Source organism: Eubalaena glacialis, chromosome 14, assembly GCF_028564815.1.
Source record: "Eubalaena glacialis isolate mEubGla1 chromosome 14, mEubGla1.1.hap2.+ XY, whole genome shotgun sequence".
Taxonomy (NCBI): domain Eukaryota; kingdom Metazoa; phylum Chordata; class Mammalia; order Artiodactyla; family Balaenidae; genus Eubalaena; species Eubalaena glacialis.
In genome coordinates, this window is record NC_083729.1 from 30,964,988 (window position 1) to 30,990,302 (window position 25,315).

The 25,315-nt window shown below is 46.0% G+C and overlaps 1 protein-coding gene across 4 annotated transcripts; it reads right to left on the bottom strand.

Moving 5' to 3' along the window:
- Positions 1-918: 918 nt before the first annotated feature.
- On the bottom strand, positions 919-24,710 carry CDC42EP3 (CDC42 effector protein 3). 4 transcript variants are annotated; one of them, XM_061211152.1, is made up of 3 exons: positions 24,363-24,710; positions 23,697-23,919; positions 919-2,920 (listed from the first exon to the last, which is right to left on the bottom strand). In XM_061211152.1, the coding sequence occupies exon 3, from the start codon at positions 2,681-2,683 to the stop codon at positions 1,919-1,921; it is 765 nt and encodes a 254-aa protein (XP_061067135.1). In that variant the 5' UTR covers positions 2,684-2,920; positions 23,697-23,919; positions 24,363-24,710; the 3' UTR covers positions 919-1,918. The 4 variants fall into 4 exon arrangements, with proteins under 4 accessions (XP_061067135.1, XP_061067136.1, XP_061067133.1 ...); XM_061211153.1 differs by lacking the exon at positions 23,697-23,919; XM_061211150.1 differs by lacking the exon at positions 24,363-24,710 and having other exon boundaries at positions 23,697-23,965.
- Between the last annotated feature and the right edge of the window lie 605 nt (positions 24,711-25,315).

Genomic DNA, 25,315 nt, shown 5'->3' on the forward strand with positions numbered 1-25,315 from the left:
CCTTTCTTTTTTTTAATATAAATTAATACATTTATTTTTGGCTGCGTTGGGTCTTTGCTGTGCACGGGCTTTCTCTAGTTGCGGCGAGCGGGGGCTACTCTTCGTTGTGGTGCATGGGCTTCTCATTGCGGTGGCTTCTCTTGCTGCGGAGCACGGGCTCTAGGCACATGGGCTTCAGTAGTTGTGGCAGGCGGGCTCAGTAGTTGTGGCTCACAGGCTTTAGAGCGCAGGCTCAGTAGTTGTGGCGCACAGGCTTAGTTGCTCCGCAGCATGTGGGATGTTCCTGGACCAGGACTCGAACCCATGTCCCCTGCATTGGCAGGTGGATTCTTAACCACTGCGCCACCAGGGAAGTCCCAGGGATATATTTCAAGGAGAAATGAAAGTTTTTGCGTGCAAGTGTTTCTCTTTGAGGGGGAAGGGGTGTTGACAACAGGACAGGAATCGGTGTGTACATTTCCTGTTCCCGTTTCCTTAACCAACATCCTCAAGGCATCTCTGTCTTCTTGGGGGCAAGGTGCTCTGCTGCCCTCTTTTTTGGCCTCCTTAATCTTGTTTATATGGCACCTGCCGCATGGAAGCATCTGTCCTGTAGGGACAGGGCTGGGGTTGCATGAGTTTGCCGTGTTAAAGTAAGGGAGGAGATTCACAGAAATGAGTTTTTGAGAAGTTGGCATCAGTGCTGACTTAAAAAAAAAATTCTCATCTCACATGTTCATTTTTCCTAAAATTGAGGGGCCTTATTTTTAGAATCTCAAACCTTTGGGCAATAATGAAAATTACTGAGTGGGTGGAAGTCACCTCTTACCTTATTTTAAAGGCTCATGTACACTTTACAGAAGCAATTTTTCTAGCCCTGGACTTAAAGAAAATATAATTACTGTCTTATGTTTTTGTTTATTACTATAACCAAGCAAGTTGATTTTAACATTTACTCTTTATTGTGTTGTATGAAGTACCTATGTAATGCAAGTATGTACTGTACTAAAATACCCATATTTCCAAATAACATTATGTGGTGTAGCCCACAGACTCTGCAGAAGCATTGTGAGTAACCTGTGCCTTTACACTTTACAATCCATTGTTGGCTGCTGTGAAAAGTATGATAACAGATGAAGAAAAAAAAAATAAAGCTAAGTATGAATACATTTTTCCAAACATACACATACACAGCTTAGAATGGAATCCCAATGGAAAGTCAAATGACCATATTTGATGTAGTACCTATAAAATGTAGACTCTGCAATAAAGAGCCAAAGGCACATAAAAATATATTTTAACTTTAAAAATAACTTAGTTACAGTAATACTTTGCTTGTGTCTTACCAACATGTAGCTGACAGTCAAAATTTCGCAATATAGATATAATATATAGGGATATATAAGAGCTACAAGCAAATCCCCAAAACCCATAAAGTTGTTCAAATGTGAAAACAGAGAAAAGTTTTAACACTGAAGAATTTGCTATGGTGAGCCCAAACGATATAGTATAGAAAAGAGTCTAGAAAAAAGGCGTGGGTGTTAAATAAATTTTGACTTCCTCTTGCTCAGAGAATGCCAGAGTACTGTAAAGGTCCTTAATGTGACTGGCACAGCCCTTCATAAGTAGTGCCAGTCCTGGCCAAGCCAGATTTCTTATGTGTCTGAAAACAAAAAATGTGAGCTGTACATCAGCAATGCCCGCCGAAAATGGGTTCTGACTCACTTCCTCTCTTTGCCAGGATAGGTTTTTTTGTTTTTCACTGTTTTTGCAAACAGGGCATACCAGGTAAAAAAATATTTTGTAGGAAAGTTATTTTAGAAAACCCATCACATGACAGCAAGTATAGCCAGAGAAGCTCTTCTCTTTGTGGTTAGTTTTGTTTTGTTCTGTTTTTTGATACCTTTTACCCCGAAGGAAAAGAGCCGGCGGTGTCCTGTTACTTATTTTTATCCATGACATTCAGCACCTCATCCAGAAATGAGGGCCCAAGATCGAGCTGCAGGGAGAGGAGGGAACCCGTGAGATCAGAGAGGGACTCCTCTGATTTAGTCTTTTCCTTGACGAGCTCGCACGGGGCGGAATGGTCAAACATGTCCTCAGCCGCCCAGTCGGGATACTGTTCGGAGAGGCTGGAGGAGTGGCTGCCCCTGCCCTGGCTGGACTGGGATGCAGACCCGCTGGACCCCCACGAGACGTCCCCCTGGTGGACCGTCCCGTTCTCCAACAGGCTGCTTTCCTCCGGAGCCTTCTCCTCCATGACCGGCTCACAGCTAAGCCGGGGCAGCTTTCCCGGCCCTAAGGACTCCTGTTTGGAACTGAATGTCACCGGTGACAACAAGGGCAACATGAGTGCTTGGGACCCTCCGATGGTTGGGAGGGAGATGGCGTTTTTGAGCACCGGGGAGGGCGTTTCTGTGAACACTGAGTCGGAGGTACTGTTGGCCCGGAAGAACTCGTTATGCCCAGGGAACTGGCCCATGTGTGCTTTCTCCTGGTTTCCAGGTAGAAGCTCATAGTTGCCTTGAAGAAAGGAAATGTCTCCAAAGACGTCGTGCTGGCCCTCTTTGCCGATGTGAATGGTGTGGCGGAAGTCTCCAAGGGGAGGGCTGATCATATCCGGAGACAAGATGTCCCTCAGTTTAAATTTCTTTCCTTTCTTGTTATTGGCAGCTTTCAGGTAAATTGGGGTCTTGGCTGGCATTTTGGAGTTTGAGGATGTCGATTTTGCAAAAGGGAAAAAGGGCGACTTTCTTCACAGATGTTATGTGTTTCCCAGTATCCTTTTTGATAGGAACTGTCACATCATTTTTCTCCAGTAGCTTCAGAAGTGGCTCTGAAACGAGATGGAGGTCTAAGAGGCCTTCCTGGACTTACAGCCAAGCAGGGCTTTCTGGAGAGCCGGTTACATCCGCCAGTCCCTTCCACAGCATGGAAAAACCTGGAAGAGAAACCAAAGCAGGTTATAATTAGCTGACCCTTCAGGGATCACTTGGGCCTGACTTTTCCACTTTCTCACTTTTTCAAGAGCCTGTAAATAATGGCAGGACCAGTTCCCATCTGAAGCCAAACTTTGTTTTGTTTCTCTCCATTAAGCAGGATAAAAACTTTGATCTTAACAAGGGTCCACTAATCTTAGTCTTACTTCAGGGGAATAAAGAAAAAAGGGAGAGAAAGAGAGATTAAAAAACCCAAACGTATGACATCAGCACTTTTTAAACATGGTCATGGACACAATTTTCTGGATATGTCTGAGATTTTAGTCCTTTTCCTCTGTTATAAGAACTGCTCTCAGCACATGAGCAGAGTGATTTCAGCTCCTTAGACACAACTGAATTTGTTTTAAAATATATTTTCTCTCTTGCTTTGGCGTTCACACTAGCAAGACGAAGAATATTTTGTTGTTGATTGACTTCTTTATATAAATAAAATTAATGCAATACAATGAAGTCCTATAAGGAAAGGAGCTGGAAATATCATTTACTAAGTGACAGTGAAGCTAGTGTCCAACAAAATCTCAGTGAAAATGCATTCTTACAGTTGAGAAAACTGAGATTTGGAAGTCAAAAAAAAGGAACACCCTTTCTCAGTAACATAAAGCCATTATGGAAGTTGGAGCTGGAATCAAGTTGTGGCAGAGAGAACGGGGTTGTCAAAAATTTCAGGATTTTAACCTAAATGGGAAAAGAATTTGAAAAAGAATAGATACATATATATGTATAACTGAATCACTTTGCTGTACACCTGAACCTAACACAACACTGTTAATCAACTATACTCCAATATAAAATAAAAATTAAAAAAAAAAAGATTGTGAAAAGCAAAAAAAAAAAAAAATTCAGGATTTGGAGACATTCTGAAATGGAAGGAAAAGAACAAAACTGCTTCTTTTTCCAAGAAAAAAGTGTGATCATACATAATAGGTTGGGTCTTCACTTGAGAATACTTTTGAAACATTTGCTGATAAGCTTGTATCCTTTCCCTGTGGTAGGCAGGATTCTGAGTAAGTGGCCGCCTGGTGTTAATGCCTTTGTGGGCGGAACCTGCGAGTTGCTTCTAAGCAAGGTGATGGGATGTCACAGCCCTGATTAGGTTACATTATAAAAGATTCCATCTTAGCAGACTGGAGGGAGGCTCCCTTTACTGGTTTTGAAAAAGTAAGCCACTGAGAGAGGGCATATGGAAATGAATTCTGCCAGCAACCTGGGGGAACCTGGAAGTGGACCTTTTCCCAGTTGAGCCTCCGGTGAGACTGTAACTCTGACCCCTGGTTTACAGCCTGATGCGACTATGCATCTAAGCCCTGCCTGGACCTCTGACCTGCAGACACTGTGAGACAGAACACAGGTAGGGCTGTAAGCCACTACGTTTGTAATTTGTTACCCGTGTAGAAAGCTAACACACTCTCCCTGCACATGCTATAGGACACAATTAGAAGTGATGGGCTACAAGAAGGTTTGGGGCTCTCATCTTACAGATGAGAACCTCTTCATCTCTTGAAAATAATCCTCCAACTCTTCAGTCACATCAGCTGACATGGAGAAGCTAAAACCTTCGCCACTGTGGGAATTCCTAAAATGGCTCTGCTGTGACCTCTCCCATTTTGGGCTCTCCTCCCCCTGGCCGCAGAGCAAATAAATAAGTAAATATTCCGAGGGCTGGGTTAGATGGTGGCTTGAGAGCCACATTTGCTTTGTAGCAGCTGGAGGCCGTCTACATCTGCCCCATATTTCTTTCCTTTCAGCAAGAGTTTTAAATTCATTTGCCTGTGGCAGATGGCGAGGACTGTGCTCCAGCCGGGTAACAAGTGGCTCTGCTTGGGAAGTGTGCGGGCGCCCAGGCCTGAGAAGGCAGAGAAGGATGAGCTGGAGAGACCACCCTACCCTGGCTCTGGGAGTGGGGAGGAGGCCGAGGTGGCCTGAGGGTTTGCACCCAGAGCAGGCTACCCTGGAAGCTGCCAGATAAGACCACACACTCCCCGGAGGTGCCTGGTGGGTCGGCCTCCCCACTTTAGATTAGGAAGGCACAGAGATACCATGTTACTAAAAGAGACGCTTGATACCAAGTGAGTAGATGGGGAACCCTAGCCTGGGAAGACATGCTTGTGAGTCTGTCATTCTCATAATTTTAACTCTAATTTGGGTCTTGTAATAGTAATAGAAGTGGAAGCCCTGGGTCTTCCTGCTGAAACATCAATGTCCTTCCCCTCTAAGTGCACAACAGCCCAGGGCCCCTGCCACCCAGGGTGCCTCGTGTCGCCTCCCTGCCCCTCTAGGCACAGTATGATGACCGCTTGCAGAAGCAGCTAGGGCGCTGGGCCTGCAGAAGGTGGAGGGCAGCCCCGAAGAACAGCTGCCCACTGGAGCCGTGTCCTCAGCACACAAGGCCAGGAGGGCAGCTGCCATGGAAAGATACAGTGTGTCCACTGCAACTCCAAGGCATGCGAGGGCTGCATGTGGTCAGCTGGTGGAGCCAGGGTTATGCAAGGCCAGAACCAAGGCATGGCATTCATTTCAGATTCTTTAGAAAAACAAAAATAGCACGAAGATGCAGCCAGAGTGCTTCTCTGCTCCTCTGACTGGGTCACTCACATTCACCCTTTACCTGTACAGCGACTGGGGATATTGGGGAGCAAAAGTGAGGAGAAAAGGTAGAGGGTATGCCTGCTACACTTGGAAGGCCCAGTCCTCAGTCCCCGCCTGGCCACAGCCATGGCCACGGGCCCTGCAGGCCCCTCGGCAGAGGCTTGCTCGACCTGGTAGAAGCTGGGTTTTATGTCAGTGGAGTGGATGCAAAGGTGGGAGACAAGCAACAAAAAAACAAAGAAAAAAGTAAGAAAAGGGTTGGTGAGCAGAGGCTAGATAAGCTGTAGGCAGTAGATTCTCAAGAGTGGGAAAAGAAGGGAGATACCTTAAAAGGCATTTTTCTTTCTTTCTACAAATACTTACATAGTATTTACTGCATGACAGGGATGGAGGCTTCTAGGACTTTGGAAACAGTAATTTGTATTGAATTTCTATTGTGTGCCAGGGCTAAGAGCCCTCCAATTCATTGGAAGTTTAAGGAAAAAAAACCACAAAACAGGAATTTGGTGCAAAAATGTCAGTTTTACAACTTTAGACAAGTTGATGTTTGTGACATGGTGCTGGTGAAATATCTGAGAGCTCTGACCCATCCATCTATCTTATCTGTTATCCTTCCTCCTCCAGCTCAGGGGCAACCACGCTTGATCCTGGGAGAGACAATCCAATACTCTGACTTTACCCTGACTGCTTCCTCCCCTCCTTTCTGCTTTCTGAATGTTCTAGGCTCCTTGGCTTATCAGTCAGTGGACAGCCATGCCCCAGGCTGACTGCTCAACAACTCTGCTGTTGCTAAAGCAGGAAACTGCAGGGCGGTTTCTTCACTGGGAACAAAGTGCCTGGTCCTGGAGAGGGTATGTGTGCATCTCCTGGGAACCACCAACACGTCATATGACAAGAAATGTTTATTGAGAACGTCTCTATGTGCTAGGCACTGTTCCAGCCTTCAGTGTGTTCTAGCTCACTCACAAGAACCCATGTTAACACCCCCATTTTAGTGACGAAGCATCGAGGCACAGGCTTTGCCAAGGCCGCACGGCTACTAGGCACGAAGCCAAGTGGCTGGGCGTGGGCTTCAGACATTGGGGTCTTGCCATTTAAGAAGCACACTCCCTGGGAAGTCAGTCAGCTCACAAATGATGAAGGGGGTTCCTTCCAAAGCCTCTTTAAGATACAAATATGTGATAACACGATGGGCTGATAAGGGTGGGGAAGCATGCACAGGTCCAACCTCAGTGGAAGGCAGTATCTATGAAAACTACAAATCACATCCCTTAGGCCCCGGAATTCCACTTAACAGAGATTTATCCAATTTACGTATATGGGAAATAAGGAAATAATACATATACAGTGTTGTCAGTCCAGCATAGTTTATAACAGCCAAGAGTTGGAAACAACTGAGAATTCCCTGGTGGTCCAGTGGTTAGGACATGGAGCTTTCACTGCTGGGGGCCTGGGTTCAATCCCTGATCGGGGAACTAAGATTCCACAAGCTACGTGGTGCGGCCAAAAAAAAAAATTTGGAAACAACCTAACTGTCCACCTTTAGAGGACTGGTTATACAAATTAAGGTGCATCTGTACAAATGAATATTACACAGGCCTAGAAAAGGATGAAGCAGCTCTTTATATGCTGATATAGAAAGAGCTTCAAAGACGATATCTTCAAAGGAAAAAAAAGAGAGGTGCAAAAGTGTGTAGATAACATCTGTACTGGCTTGTATGTAGATTAGCTTTCTCTGGAAGCATACACAGGAAATAATGGTGATGTGCCCACGGGGAGAGGAAGTAGATGGAAGGGGATAAGGGTGGAAGAGAAACTTTTCACTGTGCATCCTTTCATGATTTTGGATTTCTGAACCACATGAATGAATTAGCTATTTAAAAAAAATAAGTACGAGGGTTGTTTCGGGCTCAGATTGCACTTTCCTGCAGAGACAATTTTATACTTAGGTCCTAAATAGTATACCGAACCCATGAGTCACTGATCATAATGCAAACATTACTATGGGAAAGTGGGTTCAAAAGCCAAAATCTAAGGTGGAAGGCCTCACAAGAGGGCTGAGCCTCATCTCACCTGAGCTTGTCAAAGGGACAGATCATTCCTTTCTGTGGTGATCAGGCCTTCACCGAAGAGGCTCCACCAGTCTGTATTTGTAGGATGGAAAAGGTCTCAGAAGAGAAGGTTTTTCATCAGAAGGAAATGAGAAGAGGGAAGAGACCCAGGATGCTGGGGAAAGTGTGGGTGGCAGGGTACCCATGTGGAGGGAAGCACAGGCAGGTGGAGGTGCTGGGGCTCAGGGGTATAGCTCCTTCTCTGAGAGGTGGTGGTGACGCAGATGAGCATTTTATGGTGGAATGGTCCTAAAGGCCACAACACGAAATCCCATCCCTCCTCACCATTTTCTGAAAAGGAGACTTGGGCTCCTGGAGGCTGCTGGTGGCTGACCCACGTGGTAGCAGACAGAGCAAGGGATGAATCAGAGGGAGAGCCTGAGTCAGGTGGACACCCAGGAGGAGGAAGCGGGAGAAGAAGACAGGAAGAGCTAAACCAGAAGGGCTTACAGGCCTGACTAGAACTGGAGAGCCAGCCCTCCTGGGTGTTCCATGATCCAAATGCAGAGCATTTCCAGCCTTTGCGTATCGGTCAGGACTCTACCACCATCAATAACTCTCCACACTTGGGACTCTCCTGCTCTCCAGCTTTCCTACATTGCCATCATTCCTCCACTCCCACCGTCTTTGAAAGAGAGGAAGGAAGAAAGGGAGGAAGGGATGAAGGACTGGAGGGAGAAAGGAAGGAAAGAAAGAAAAAGAGAGAGAAAAAGAAACCATCCTATGTGTAGACCTTTCTCAAAACCCTGCCCTTGACCCTGAAATCTGAACTCTCCAAGATTGCTAATCCCATTCTCTGGAAGTTCTTAGATCACTGTTTGCTCCTCTTCCCCCACTTAGATGACATTTGAGGTAATATTCATCTTGGAAATTATAGATTCCTCTGAAAACAAAGGTTCCAGCTCCTGGGCACCGAAGAGGAGAGATTGGCCAACAGAAGGGTTCAACTCCCCAGTAAGTCGCCTGTCACCGTCTATCAAGGTTAGAGAGGATGTCCGGCAGATGTGTGGGCGAGAAGTCCAGCTGCAAAGGCACAGACCCCCACTCACAGGAACTTGTGAGAAGCTCAAGGGTTCCAAGACACAAAAGGACTGAGGAGGAAGTTGAAGGCATGGTTTTGATAAGAAAGGCAGTGTCAGGTGGTCATTCCTGTACCAGGCTAGACAATTCCAGTTTCTTACATGTGACTGATTTAAGCATAAGTGACAGTGTTAACAAGAGAAATCAACACAGCAATTATAATTCAATGAAGAAAAAAACTGAAGTGGCCACCCATCCCTTCATTTCCTTATCATCCTTTTGGTAAAGAGAATGATGCTGAAAAGACCAAAACAGGGCAGCAGCCAGGAGGTGGGGGAGAAAAGCAAAGGGTTATGAAAAATCACACACTGAAAAATCAGTCCCTGGATGACCAGAGTTGACAGTACTGGCAACTCACAGGGCTCTGAAAAGAACAAAGGGGTTGAGATTTTTTAAAATTCCATTTATTTTAAGAAAGGAATGTTTGGTTTGTCTACTAATTGTTTTTAGATTAATTCTTAGGGGACAGAGAGGATAAAAAATTTCTTGCATCCTGCACAATAGGTTGCAATGTTAATCTAAAACACGCATGCATAAAAACAGGGCAGGTGGGGGGAGGCATGTGTGCGTGTGGCTGTCCTGGGGGACCTGTGGGCCTTTTCCTTTCTTCAACTTGCAGGAAGTGAGTCTGCACTGGACTTCCCCTTTCTTGCTTAGTTGTCACATCCTTCCAAGACCCCCTAACTTCCGATCACTTTTCGCTTTGTCTCAGTGTTGAATCAGCATGCCCTTCTTCCTAGCACCCAGATGCAGCACCGCTGCACCATCTGGGCCCCAAGCAAAAATACTTGGTTATTCCTTCTTTGTGCCTCAGGCAACAGTCCCAGGGAAGGACGGTAGCGTGGCCAAGAACCTGCCACCCCTTACACCCACAACCATCTTTGGGGTATTGCTCTCTGTTGCCAGCATAGGGGAGACAATTCCACTGCGATGAGCCCTGGAAAAGTGTATTTCACCCTGGCCTTCACACTTTAAAGGGATAAAGGTGACCTGGAACATGTTCCTACAGGTTCCCAGGAGTCCAACAGGGAGACGAAGGGACTCCGTCAGGACACGTGAGAAGGTGAGGTGGAGCAGCTTAAAGAAAACTCAAATACTGAGGGAAAATGAATCTTTAGGGATCTGAAGGATTCACTGAACTGCAATGGAAAAGGGATTAACTCGTTCAGTACGAGAGGCCCTAGGGCTACAAAAGCAGAAGCTACAGGGAAACAGCTTTTGGATCCTCTAAGGGAGAACCCAGGCTTCCGGCAAGATGGAACGGGTTGCTGTGGGAAGGGGGCAGTGTACCGGGCACGCACGGAGGATGTCACCGGGCAGCGGCCTTGCCTCTGAGCGTCTGAGATGTGCACAGCGGGTGGGGTCTCGTCCCTGTTCATTTTGAGCCTCCCACAGGGGAAAACTATCACTGCTCATTTCCTTATGGCTCCACATCACACTCACCCATAAAAAACACTCACAGACTTTTCCTAGAAGACTTTCCATTTGAAGACAGCAGTTATTACTAATATAGGGATGACCAGACAACCTTCTGTATCAGAAATACTAAAATATTATGACGATGAGGGCACTCATGCCAGTCCTTTTGCAAACCTCTGTAGGAGCGCGTCTCTGGATCAAAGAATTTTAAAGTTCAAGGAGAAAAAAAAAATCATACTACTAGAGATTCAACATTGAACTTACATGAAAATCTAAGACAGAAATAAATGTAACCAGAGAATACCCTGGTAAATGGCATCCTGAAGGGATGCTTTTCATATTTTTAGTCTGTTTTACTCCACCCACGAGAAGATAAAAAGATGCCTTTTCTATTTTTAGATTCTTATCCTCTCCCCATATTATCTGAACTGAGGACATAGCTATATACTGCAAGGCTATAAAACGCCATTAGCTTAGTTCCCAGCCGCCTGGCTGTCATGCAAATGAACTTATAGCCAGACTGAGCAGACTATTTTATAGACCCACTCAGAAAGTCTATGCTACATCTCAACCCTCAATTATTTATAAATGGACTTCTCGTTTATGATTCAGCTACAGCTTGTATTTATTTTTCTTTTACAACCCTGATTATATAGAGACCCACAAATGCCATATGGGAGACTCACTGCTAATGTGCATACACTCCTCACATTTATAGGATCTAATTGTACTGTTTGAAAGGGTTTTTAGAAGCAAAATTGGAAGACAGAACATCCACCTCAAAGTACCAACCCTGCACTTTTGAAGAGAGGCCATTTCGACCTTTCTCCCTATTAAAATGAGTTATTGAGGAGGACTCCAGACGGATGTGGAGCCCTGGCAGTTATAACGAGGCAGGAGAAGGGCCTGGCTCATTTACCATGACGAGTTTTACAAGGGACTCAGCCTCAGGGCTGGACAGAAGGACCAAGGCAGATGCTCTAGCTGGTGGATATGAATCAAATAAGACCATTCCTGTGAACTGCTCCCATGCTTCTAGAACTAATGGATCTGACTTGGTTTGTGAAGCTGCAAGGACAATATCAATACAGGATGAGAATCTCACCCTGAAGTTGTCAGCAACATTCAGCCGGGAATTGGCTCAAATCTGAAAACTCAGCTCAAATCAAATAACTTGTAAAGTTGCTTAGTTGCTCACCAAAAAAATAAAAAGAAAAAAACCCCTAATATTTAAGTCAGTAACTATTCTATGAAAACTCCAACTATGGCAATAGGAATATCAAATGATCCAAACAGATTTGACAGGTGTCCAGAAATTCAGACTATGGTCACTTGACTCATACTACATATGGTATGGTGTTCTTCATCCTTTGTCTTCAGAGCACATCTAATTTAGGTCTCTTGACTACTCTTACTTCCCTAACAGGATGAAGGGACAGATAGGGATTTCCATGCCATCCTCCCATCCTGCTAGGGCCCTTGACAATCATCCACACTCGTTGCATGGGCTGAAACTTGGCTCCTCTGCATCACACCAACACTGGGTATGTTTGGAACCTGGCAGTGGCCAGTGCATTCTCTACCTACTTCCACGGCAAACCCCCCTGTGTTATTTGTACATAAATATCTGTACACAAATATTTGTTGAATGCATGAATGAATATCCCTTCTGACTAGGCTGAGAGCTTTTCTGTGAGTATGAGCTGGGTCTTATTTATCTTTTTTGTCAACCACAACACGTGGCACACAGTGAACAAATTAAGAAGTGTTATTTAAATCCCTAACCCCTGCTAGACCTTCCATCATGAGAGAGGAGTTGCTTCGCTCTCCGGAACCATCCCCCAGTCCAAGTCTACAAGAGATGCCTCTAGAAAGTAGCAAATTTGAAATGCTGAGTTCTCTAAAGAACTTACATATGTGAATAGCGATGGCTAGAGTGCGTGCTGTGGGCCAGACAGGTGAGTATTAGAACACACCTCTTAGGAACAAGTCTTAGATTAAGCCCATGTCTTAGACCCATCAGCCAAAACATGGAGGAGCCAGGATTTCAGCTATGGCTGGACTCCAGAGTCTGTGCTTTTAACCACTGATTAGATAACTAACTTGACGACTGCCGTGGAAGTGGGTTGAGAATGGGAATGTCTATTCCAGGCTATCTGTCCTGAAATCTGACAGCAACAAGAGGAAATGATACACTATGATCTCAACATCAATGAGAGGCAGAGATGATAATTTGACCTTGTCATTAACTAAGAATGAATAAAATGGTCCCAGATACCAGCCTCTCCAACTCACTAGGAATTTTCAGTATTTTTGCCCTTGTCAAAGAATCTCAAAAGGGATTTGACTTCATGTGAAATAAAAGCTAAGAGATTAAAATTTTGAGGAAATAAAAGCCCCTGAGTCTCAAAGAGAAAAAAAAAAATCCTGTTCTTAGAAAAAAGCGTTGAGTGCTGTTAATTATTTTCCCAGAGGAAACACGTGCATCGTGGCCACGCATCGGGGCGCCTTGTACACCCACAAGGCTTTCGCTGGGACAATGGCTCCCTTCCCTTGCTATTGACACGTGACTTCCCTCCTGACTTTCTGAAACTAAGAAACCTGTGTTCCTTACGTGACTTGTCGTCCCACCTCTTTACCATCAACCACTATTCATAACATCCTCCAAGACCTGCTTCAGTCACTTCCTTCCTGGAGAAATTCTCAAACTCACCTCACGCAATCCAGGCTCATTACTGCCTTGCTTGGAGGTTTTCTTAGGGCTCCTAAAGAGCTTATATTTGTTTTCTTTCCTGTTCTCTGATTTTGTGATTTTGTGTCTGATATCTTCTGGTAGGTAGTAAGCTCGGTAAGAATAAGGTAGGCAAAGGTGCTATAGAAAAGGAGCCGCTGTTGTTAACAGTCTCTTCTTGACGCTGGATCACTTACAGAGCCTCCTCTTGGCTGTGAACACAAGAGGCCCTTAAATTTTATTGAATAAGCCCTTTTAGTTTTCCCTATGCCCATCCCTTAGATCAAGGGTCTGCAAATTATGGTAGGTGGGTCAAATCCAACCCCATGTCTGTTTTTGTAAGTAAAGTTTTATTGGAACACACCAGTGCTCACTTTTTTATGTACTACCTTCAGCTCAGTAGTTCCCAACTGAGAGTGATTCTGTCCCATCCCACCCCCCGCCCCCGCAGGTGACATTTGGCAATGTCTAGACATATTTTTGATTCTCATGACTGGGGGTGGTGGCATCTACTGGCATCTAGTAGACAGAGGTCAGAGGCACGGCTAAATGAACATTCTACGACGCACAGGACACTGCCCCCACAGCAAAGAATTTTCCGGCCCCCGTTCCCTGTAGTGCTGAGGGCTGGAAACCCTGGTAGAGCTGCTTTCAAATGACAAGGTCAGAGCTGAGTCGCTGTGACAGGCTGTATGTGGCCATCGAAACCTAAAACACTAAACTGACGCTTTACGGGAAAAGTTTGAACCCCTGCCTTAGACGTTGGCATTTTCACGGGGGGTTGGATGGTGGTTGTCCATGGCCCAGCCCTCAACAATCTCCCAGCAATGACACCCCTGTCCTTGGCCTCAACTACCTCTAATGCTAACTTCCAAATCCGTGTCTTCAGCCCGTACATACCTTAGTCTAGACCAGTGCTACTCAAAGTGGATCTGTGGACTAGGCCAGTCCATGATGAGATAAGGAAAGAAATTGAAAGTAAGCTTCTAGAAACTTTATGACATAATAAAGCATGTGGATCTGTGGATTTTTCTCATTGGTCAGACTCTTGGCAAGTTTGGGACCTGTGTATGATCAGGTCTGCGTGGAAACTGGGTGTGGTCCAAGCAGCTACTCATTGTGCCAGGTATCCTATACAATCCATTGGAAATTGAAACAAAGAAACAAAACACTAAAAAACACTGGTCCTTCACAGAAAGAAGCGCTGGACTTTTCTTCCCTAGTCTTTCAGACCTTTCTCTGTTGCTTCCTTCAGGTACTTCCCGTTCAACTTATCCCTGATGGAATCTGCCATCTTTCCTCCTCTTGCCAGCCCTCAGCATAGGCCTCCTGTACTTTTCCCTCTCGGTAAATGGCAGGAAGTCACCCAAATCCAAAACCCAGTTGTCGCCCCCAACTCCTCGCCCTGCCTCATTCTCCACATCAAGTCCTGTTATTTGTCTCCTCTTGTCCATCCTACTGCCTCATGCCCCAGCCTCACTTGTAGCTTTCACGATCCCTTGCACAAGGGCATTTGCCTTCCCACCTGTCTCCTTGCCTTCAGCCTCATCTTCTTCCACTTTATGTTCCAATCTCTATCAGAATGCACCATCTAGAATGCTCCCTTAACCTTGAGTGGCAGGCCCACCCTTACAGCCTGGAGATAAGATAGCCTGTGAGGCCCACTTTAGCGATCAGGGTCTCGCCCAGCCCTGCAGCTACACGTCCAGCCGGTCCTCAAGGCCTGTACTACCGTTTTATACCTCAAACCCACCAACTCTCACACTATACTGCAATTACTAATGTCTCCTCCACTAGGCTGCCTTCTCTTGGGGACAGACTGTACTTAATTCATGGCTGGTACTGAACAAATGTTTGTTAAATGAACAAATGAGAAAGTTTGAGATTGCCTTGCCATCTTTCCTCTTCAACCCTGCCTGCCCTGCTGAAAATGCAATCTGAGTCTTTCTGTGACTCCTACAGGAAAACAAACTAAATTAAAAAAATCATCTAGCAAGGAGCTGTCATCTATTTTCTTGTGGCAAAGGGTTTCTTTCTTTTCCTTTCTCTATCCGTGCAGGGTAAGAATTTAACAGCTTATCAATGTGAGCCACAGTAATTCTACAGGCTCATACAGATTGTTGAGATTAAGGCAAAAAAATATTTGTTGACATGCTATTTCAAAGGGAAAAGACTTCCATCCATGACTGCCATGTGCAAATAGAGTCTTAGAGATACAGGCAAGACTCTAGAAAGATCTGACAATACATTTCCCGGAATGCAGACTTACTAGTTACATTTAAGCCAGTCTTAAAGAATGAGGACCAGGAGAAACAATGAGCTTGCTTGCCTGACCTCTCCTTTCAAAAGGAAATGGATTAAGGGGAAACTTGGATTATTTAGCCCAAGATATACAAGGGAACTTGCAAGAAACTGTATAATGGACATTCTACAGAAACAGATTGTTTTAATATCAGTGTATAACTAGCACAGATCAAGTACTTAAAAAAAAAAAGCACCTATTAAATGAATGAACCCATGGGCAAGCAAAACAGTAGATAGAGCTCTCACTGCTATTCTAGGCCTTAGGGGAGGAAAGAACTGGGTGAAACTTTGAGCCAGCCCTATAGGATTCTTTTACAACTCCAGACCATATGGGGGCCAGTTACCTCCTGTGTAAATGGGATAATCACCCCAAACCCGTCTATCTCTCAGGTGATTATAAGAGCTGAGTGTGAAAATCTTCATAGAGTGCTATGCAAGCACAAAGCATCTTTATCCCAAATGAAAAAGCAGAACATCTACTGAAATACAGTGCTAAGGAGGGGAACCATTCTAATTGCCAAAATAACCATATCCATTTTTTTCTTAAAGTGTCTCTGGCAGTCACCAATATATGATTGCAGATGGGGCTAAAATGGTTTGTGTCTGCCCTATGAACAACTGGGATTCTTACCTCCAGCTTAATTAGAGAATAATTCTGTCAACAGGACATGGAGCTAACTTCTTTACATGTACATGTATCCTTTATCTCCAAGAGCAATTCCTCCAGCCTTGAGAACAAATGGGACTCCTTTGAGTTAGGAAAATTACAGCCAATGATTGGTCAGATGAAGAAAAATTTAAGGGCATACAGTTATTTTCTTTAAATATTTGGTGAGCTGTCAGGTGAGAGGGAATCAGTACCATCCCAAGAAAAGAATTAGGTGTGTGATTAAGGTTCAAGGAGAGGCCAGGTGGGGCTGGACGGGAAGAAGTCTAACCAACTTGAGTTAATCAGCTTAAAGAATGGGAAAAGCCCATCAAAGGAAGTTTTCCAGCTGAGCCTGAGACTGTGGTAGGAATTCCAGAGGGGAGGGAGAGCATTCCTGCACTGGGAGAGGAGTTTGGGGAGATACCCGCTAGTCTGCGTTCCTCATTTCAAGTCGCAGCCCCCAGTATGTGCATGTAAGCTTCATGTACACACAGACAGGTAACAGAATCATAGATTTGTGTTTGAGATTTATTTATACTTAATAAAGAAAACGGATGTTAGGGTTCTAGCTTCTAGGGAATTTTAAGAAAAAAACAATGCTTTGTAATGAAGTTAAGACTATCCTTAGAATCAAAATACTTTTTACTAGCTTATAAAATTTTCATTATCTTTTCTCGTCTTTCCTGATATTAAATTAAGGGTACAAAGCAATGCCAATGACTTTCTCTGCAAGCCTCAGCTTGCTCATCTGTAGAGTGGAGATAGTAACGGTGTCTTCTTAGCAGGAGACAACACATACAAAGTAGAAACAGTTGCTAGTGTACAGCAAATTCAGGTTTGCTTTTGGAACTTTTATTTCGCCCCAATGTTTCTGATCTGCTGTTGGCTGAGTCTGCAGATGCAGAACCCACGGATACAGACAGCCAGCTGTATAATTCCTCATTCTGCGAAAAAACTGGAATTGGGAAGAAGTCACTGTTTTACTCCCCATGCTGCCCCTGAGATATATCGGCAGTGGCACTACCTGCCCTGTCAGGTGAGCCCACAGCTTAAGGGCTTAAGAGGAATACAGAACAAAATCCACCCACGAGCGTAAACTTCTAAAACTTATGTAAGGCCAAAAATCAACATTAGTTTGGAAAACATTTCACTCTGAAGTCATCTGAGAGCAGGAAAAGAGTTTCCAGTTTGGTGCTATGCCGTGCCCAGTGGGACATGTGGCTTGAGCTGACTCATTCAGCGAGCGGCAGGCTTTGGAGAGAGCCTTCCATATGACTTCATCCAGTCCCTGGCTAGTCATTCACCTTCCACAATGTCCATTCAACAACAAACATCTAATAAGGACCTGCTGAGTGCCAGGCACTATTCTAGGAACCGAGGCTACAGCAATGATGTGCTCACAGAGCCTACGTCCCAGCATGGAGACAAATGATCAGTAAGCACACCAATGATGAATGGCTCATGCAGGCATGGCTGAGAGGTCTAGGTGAGCATTAGGAAACAACAACCCTCATCCTTCCAGCACCGGGACTGCCCAGTCTGTGCTGTAAGTGGACACATGGTACCGAGCCACCACAGTCACACCTGGGCAGGAGAAAGCCTCAGTGGAGGTTGCAACAGCCCGGCCGAGAAGACTTTGAGGAAGTTCTGGTGGTGGCCTGATTTTCAGAGTACCTTGGATGATCATTATCACCAAAACCAAAGGACTGGAGGTACCTCCTTTTGAATTTGAACATTTGGTAGCCTGGGAGGGAATAATTTTACTATGGTCAGACTTAAGGTTGGGTAACTGAAAAGGATTTCTGGCTTAGCAATGCTAAGAGAAGATAACACAGGTAGGACTAGATTGTCCATTTTTTCATTAAGTCCTATTGTAAAAAAGATGAATGCCAAGCTAAACTAGGTTCAGTCCCTACTCTCAAAAGAGCCAGTAGTCTAGGCAGCCACAAGGGTCAACAAATGATCATTTAAACACAATCAGTGTTAAAATAGGAGAAGGTACAAGACACTATGGAAAATGCCTCAGATACAAGGAAAAACCAAACACAAAAAAACAGAATCACAGCTGTTTAGAGCCAGGAGAGAGCTTGGAGAACTTCCACCGGCTTCCTCTGCACCCCCATCCTTCCCCATCCACATCTTCACAGACAGAACCTACCCAGAGATGGGCAAGGATTCGCCTTGTGACATAGCTGGCCAGTCAAGGGCTTAGAACCCTATCTCCTGCTGTGTTAAAAATCAATGTTACGTGTCTGAACTGCTCCTTGGCCAAAAAAAAAAAAAAGTTTAAAAAATAAATAAAAAGGGAAAGAATTCACATATATTCTGAAATGGCAAAGCCACATTTCACCTAAAAATGCCTTTGCTTGTTTAAAAAGTTGTGTGTAGCCTAAATGATTATAATGGATTTTAACAGAACGGGTCTTTTTCAACTAAACACACAGTCATCTATCATTGGCATGATGCGTCTACAAATATGACCTTCAAGTTGTCACCAGAACATGACAGATTCCCAAATGTGTAAGCTGTCTAAATAGAGGCCTGACTTTGAAGTTCTCTGCCCTCCACGCTGGCTTGGGCTGCCCTGCCCGGATTTGCACTAGGTCTGTTTTTCAATGCAGGGTTTTACATATTAGTATAGTAGTAAGACTGCTATGCTAATAGATGTCACTGATCCTGGCTCACTGGATTCTAGAGCTAGAGATGATCTGAAATCATCTAGAACCCAAAGCCTCATCTTAGAGATGAGAATAAGACCCCGAGAGGTCACAGTTCCACAACCTGGGTCAGAGCTAAGACCAGAACCTATGTTTTCTGATCTCCAATCCCTCTGTGATTGTCTCCACTTAATTCTGCATGAGTTTTATCAAATAGTAGAATGGTGGGGTGTTTGCTAGCATCTTCTAGTGTGTTCCTGTGTCTCTGGCCCTGTATACCGTGTGGTTCTCTGAAAGGTTCTTGAGTTCCTTCAGCTCTGTAGGGCAGGCTACAGCGGGTGGTGTCTGCCTCTGGCTCGGTGGTTCCCAAAGTGTTTCTTGCTAGACTAGTCCTGGCAGCTGCTCTGTGGGCAAAGTGATTTGATAGACACTATCTCCGTGTGGAGATTCACTGTACCAGTGACATTCAATGCTCTGAAAAGTCCTGCAGGGAGGGACCTTCATCAGACTGGTTTCCCAAAGAATCCTCTTCTGATGCTATTCCTGTCTCAGAGTTCACATGAGGTGGTGCTGTATTAGCTAACTGCAGGTGTGTGATCTCTGTAACACTCTAACAAAGAATCAAAGGCTGGAAGGTTAATGATGACTTTCTCAAATATGCAAATAAAACCCAAACCACTGAAAATCCAGGTTTTAAAAAATTTAAAATTTGAGATTCAAGGATTCTACTATTAATTCATGACTTGATCAAGAAAATACTAATTTGAACTCATCAGCCCTTAAACTCATCAGTTTTCTTGGCTATTCAGAAATAGCAAACTTTCTAATATCAATATGATTTGTATTATAAAACTGTATGCTTTAATTTAAAAAACTGCTCTTCCACCAGAGGTACTGTCGAACTCAGTCATCACTATGAGACTGGGTGAATCCGGGCACTCAAGAAGTACATTAAGGCCAAGGAAGGCATCTTTTTCTAAAGGAAAGAACATACCTGACTGTTGCTGTAGAACTATCTGGCTACTGATGTTATTTATTCTGGTTTGTGGGATGCTGTTTCGGTTTGTAACCTTGAAAGGATGGGGGCAGGAAAAGGGGAGATTCCAAATGGAGGTGAACAGCCCTAACGCTATTGCCGTCGGTTTTGAGACAACTTGGGTTATTTCAAGCCAAGACATCCTTTCCAGAACCCCTACTTCAGTCTGAGCAGCCTCCCACAGCTCATCACAAACCCACAGTATCAAAGGCGTGGAGGCCAGGCAGGCCCCTTGGGTTATCTGGGGCACCCCTCTAGGTTTCAAAGGCCTCCTTGCTCTATCTTTCACACCAGAAGGTTATCTGGCAGGGTCTGGGGCATGTGCAGAACTTAGAACTGTAATGAGGCCCGACTTCTGCCAAGGACAGAACATTCCTGCACGCCTTGCTCGTGGTTCCTGCATCTTGCTTTAGCTCCTCTTGGGGCAACATCACGAGTGCCAGGGACTGCAGGGCCAGGCACCATGGATGTGGTCACCAGTCTCAAGGAGGTGACCATCCAGATCGGTTACTGGACCCTGCAACACCCTGACCTCTAGAACTTCAAAGTAAGGATGTGTTCCACACACTAAACTCCACTTCATGTTTGGGTCCTGATATTCCTAGTAAATCTCTTTGTTTATGGTATAAATTAAACTGCTCAGGTTACCGCTAGCAGTTTGATGCTGGATCCACTGCAGATGACTACTGGCCATACTTGTGAGTTGAACTATCTTCAATAAATAAAATAATTCACATGGTATTCCCAAAGGCTGGCAATTACTGTCATCTTCCTTTGGACGGTGGTACTGTGAGATACAGTGTACTGCGAAATGAGTTCTCTGTCAGAGGCCAAAAACCCTTAAAAGAGTCAGATTTAATAGCTTCCCTGGCCTTCCTCCCTGTTGGTGAGGGTGGGGTATTTATTTAGCATAAGGTCAAACAGACCTGAGTTCAAACCTGATTCTGCTACTTACTTAGCTGTGTGACCATGGCCAAGTTACTAAACCTTTCTGAGCCTGCGTTCTCATCTGGAAAATAAGAACAATACTATCTACCTCAAAGAGCAGTTGTGAATATTAAAGGAGGCAACTAGTATTAAGCACCTAGGGAAACAACAAAAGCAATAATGAAAGCATCAACTTTTTATTGGGTCTACTCTGGACCTGGCCTGTTCTGAGTGTGTTCTTTTTTAACTCATTTAATCCTCAGAGTAATAGTATCCTCATTTTGTAACTGATAAACTGAGGTACACAGGCTAAGTAATTTGCCCCAAGTCACACAAGTATTAAGTGCCAGGGCCAAGATATGAACCCAGACAGCCTGCCTCAGAGGCTCTTAACCTCAGGGTTTTTTCCCCATCTCCTTAAGCAGAAGATGCTGATCTTTGTGGAAAATTAGCCATTCATTCATGCACATACTGGGTTGCTAAATTGTATATGCATGTTTAGGTATGTTCCTTACTGTGTAATTTGGGACAAATTATGTAAGAGGTCTTTCCACACCTGTAAAATGGGGATATTAACAGTGCCTTCTTCATAGAGTGATTATTAGAAATAAATGAGTCACTCAAGGTAAAGGGCTAAGAACAGGGCTTGGCACTTAGGGCAGGCTCCATGTAGGAAGTACCTTTGACATACAAATTCACGGAACAGTGGGATATATTAGGAGAATTCTTTGGCTTCGGTGCTTGGTAAAGATTTTGTGGCTGGCTTAATCTAGTAGTTTCAAATGACTATACTGTCCTTGCTCTCTAGCAAACATACTGCATTTAAAAAATAGATTTAAGTTTTTATTCCATCAGTGAATAAACACATACACAGGATTCTGGTTAGAAAGAAATTAGGCCCGGCCTAAATAAAATCAGACTGAAAGCAAGAATTTTCATTTAAAAAAAAAAAAAAAAATCAGAGCAGTCTTCCTAGAGGTTTTTCAGGTTATGAATTGGAAGTCCACTCTCTGTGTAAATGTTATGGCTACTGGGCAAAGAGCTTGTGAAAAATTTATGGCCTGGTAAAAGTCTTTCGGTGATGTAGGTTAAAACAACTTTATCCCCAATGCTGTTGAACACCACGAATTTTAGAAGGGAAAAAGAGCAGCTTTTGTGAACATGTTGGACATAAAACACCACTTTAAAGGAAAAGCTGGACAGCAGGTAGGACAAACCAGCTCATGTAAACAGTTCTGCAATGATTTTTATGGCATTGTATTTATTCATATTGCACCACGTTTAAATTTACAATAAAAAGCAAAAAAATGTGCAACACTCATTACTCTGGCTGTCTTTACATTTTCCATTGAGATACAAAACAATTTCACTGCTCAGATCTTAAGGGAAGGGGGAGCTCATCTTATTTCATGTCTGTAGCTGCTGCCACAGTCATAGCACCATGTTCCAATCATGGAATTCATAATGTAAATCTCTTGCAGATGATAACCACTGGAAAACAGGAACTGCCATGGATCCAGAAAGGCTTCCAAATTTCTCCTCTAATGTTCTTATCTGTGAGCCCAGAGGCTGGTACTGTGTGTTTTATTCAATGAGTGATGCCAGTTGGGAAACCTATATTCTTTAGGAGACTTAATGAAGAACTGTCAACCATTCCTTGGTTCTTTGACTATTAGTCTTTATCATTAATTTCACATGTGACAATGCCAAACATTTCACAACTGCCCTAACTTATCTCTGAGTGTTTCAATCTAATCTGAAAACATACCTGTGTAGCTTATTCTTAACTGTCACAGGAGCTCATAACAGATCTTAGCTGGTATCAAAAAGAGAATCTCTGGAACTGTCCAGAAAAGAAGCTGCGTTTCCTGGTCGTTAGATGAAAGATCTTTTCGAAGTTAGAAGGTTATAGGAGTCTTTTAAATTGCCTTAGGGATACCCCTGGGGCATCATCAGGGCTTCTAGGTGAGCCTTTTGTCTCCGCGTGCTTCCCTGGGAAGTCCCCAAGAAAGGCTTTCCTATTCAAATCTGCTGCTCTCCTGATTTGTGTTCTTTTTTAAAGGCAGCACCCCCAAGAAACTCTAGGATACTACTGTGAAGCCTAAGAGCTGGGGGGTGGGGAGGAAACCTTTGTCTCCCTAACACACTCATAAATTCCCTCCCCTTACCCAGCACCTCCCACCCCACCACCTAGCACGCATCAGCGGCGACTCCCCCAAATACACCAGGTCTGGAAAGATTCATGTTGCAATACCCTTCTGACATTCCTATTCCCGCCCTCATTTTAATTCACTCACTTTTTTTTTTTTTTAAACAAAATGTAATTACTTGACTGTCAGCTTGGGCTGCACTCTGGGGCTTTTACTCCTCTCAACACAGCTGCGCTCCCGGCTTTGATGCTGCTGTCCACGCAGCTTGTCCCAGCCACAGCCTGGCTCTCGGTAATGTAACATTCAAGTGCATATTTATTTTTAAACTGACCTCTCAGACTGTACAGTATAAAGAAGGTCCTGCCAAAAAATATGCTACTTTCTATTTATAAGATGAAACACATGCCTCCCGAAGTCGAGAGGGGGATGGAGTATAATAATCCATAACGAAAAAATGGCCAGATCCATTCGTCCTCACATGTCCGATACTTGTCAAGACACTTAGTTTCAAGGAGAAAGGGGAAAAAAATATTGAAAACACTTCGGTTGTTCAGAAACCACCGTCCAAAAAAAAAAAAAATCGACTGCCAGATCTGAAGGTTGGAGCCCCAGGCACAATGCCCCTCGTCAAGTGTGGAGAGGGCACCCAGCGGGTATTGCCACCTCAGATCTGCACCGTGCACCCTGTGCAGCCCTGATGCCAGTCCACGGTGGGAGGGGAGCGGTAGCCATGTGCGGCTTGTTCTCAGATGGAAAAATGCAGTACGCGCCCAGAATGGCTGTCAATAGCTCGGAGGGTGCAGTGTAGCCGCGCAGCCTCACCCTGAAAAGTGGGGGGCACAAACGGTGGAGCTCTGCGATCTGGTCGTGCCGCTCGCACCCCTCCCAGTTTGCTTTATGTCCCCTTTGGTCCGTTGCACACCAGCTGGAAGGGGATGCCCTAGGTATCCCCGCTCCCTGTGCATTTCCAAGCCTAGCCCCCCGCGCACGCCGGAAGCGGCCACGGCCGCCGGTTTGGACATACTCACACACGCGCAGAGAAGGAGCCGTGGGCAGGCAGCAACTCACCAGCGGCGCCAAGGATCCCAGCCGCTGACCCCTGGGCCGGGCGCCGCAGTTCCCGAAGGCGCACGCAGTCCCTGCCCGCCACGCGCAGATCCAGCCGGGTCGGCCGGCGCGGCGCCTGGTCACAGCATTATGCGCTCCGAGACGGCGTGAAGGCGCCCAAGGCCGGGGTCTCCGGACTCGCCCCCAGCTCGGGCCCCACCGCTGCGCTCCCCGCCCTCTCGGGCTGCAGCCGGGAGAGAAGGTGCAAGCTAGACTGAGCGCTCCGTAGCCGCCCTCCGGGACTGAACCTGCGAAGGGCGGGGCGGCGCGGGGCGGGGCGGGGCCGGCGGCGCGCGGGGCGGGTCAGGGCGGGGCGGAGGGCGGGGGCCGCAGGCAGACCCTTCTAGCCGCTGTACCTGAGCCCCGGCCCGGAGCGGGCGGACCGGGTTCACCCGCGGCCCGGCCTGCGGGCCCCCAAAGGACAATGGATTTTCATCGTTACCGCCCCAGCGCCACCCCCAGGGATGCGGCTTCCCTGCGAGAAGCTGCGTTCGGCTCCCTCGGCACAAAGAAAGGTCTCGGGACGCTCGGTTCGAAGAGGGAGCCGGGGTGCTAGCTCCAGGGTGCCCGAGGACAAAGGGACTCCGCCCGCACCCCGGACACCTGTACTAAACCTTGTGTGCCCACCTCTCTTCGTCCCAACGATCCGATCTAGCCCGCAAGGCTCCGGCGCGGCGGCCGGGGGGCCCTCGAGGAAGAGAAGCCACCTGACCGCGCCGCCCCGGCCCGGCCTCGGGCCCCCGGGCCACTCGAAGCCCCGGTTGGGCGGGGGGAGGGTCGTGTTCTGACAGTTTCCAGCCTGATCCCCTTGGAGCTGCCGCCAAAACCCGGAGAGTGGATTTGGCGCACCGGAGACGCCAGGGGCTGCTGGCTGAGCAGGGGCAAGCGAACAGCCGACGCTGCAGGTTTTTCCAGTCCAGGGGGAGGCGTTTCCTCTCCCGCGGGGTCCCTAAAAGAGATCTGCCTAAAGCTGGGGCAAGCGGGTGGCGGCCGCCCCCGGACGAGCGACGGGGCGCAAGTGGCGCAGCGGCTGGCCCGGGAGCGTAAAATTCAGCCCTGGGCGGCACCTGCGCCCGCTGCGAGCCCAGCCCCTTCGCCTGGAGGCCGAACGTGGACCCGGTTAATTAATTTTCTTAATCCGTCTCCGTCTCTTCCTCCTCGAGTCTTCGGCCTGGGGAATGAGTAGGCGACAGGAAAGGGCGGTGTTTTCCGGTCGTAAGGTCCCAGCCCGCACGTTCGGCCTGGGGAGGGGACTGGAACCCTGGAGAGTCGGGCTCTCCGGGCCCGACCCCAGCCCCGGGACTCAGGTTGAATGGAAATCCTGGCACAAAGAGCGATCCTCCAGGGGACCTTGACTTTCCAGAGCGGTATCAGCTTCAGGTCATCACTGCGACGCCCCTGGGTCTGTCTGAAACCTTAAAGGATGCACATTAAGCCTATGTTGTAAACCTCGTCTGATGTTAAGGTGAAGTGAAAAGGAAACGGACACAACTGTTCTGGAAAGCAAAATACTTGGGTGGAGTGTTAAAAGCCTCAAAGAAAATAATAGTTGGCAGGTCAAATGGCCATGAAGTTGGAAG

What these genes read in the sequence shown, in the direction of transcription:
- CDC42EP3 (XM_061211153.1), bottom strand. Translation starts at nt 2,683, where the DNA reads ATGCCAGCCAAGACCCCAATTTACCTGAAAGCTGCCAATAACAAGAAA.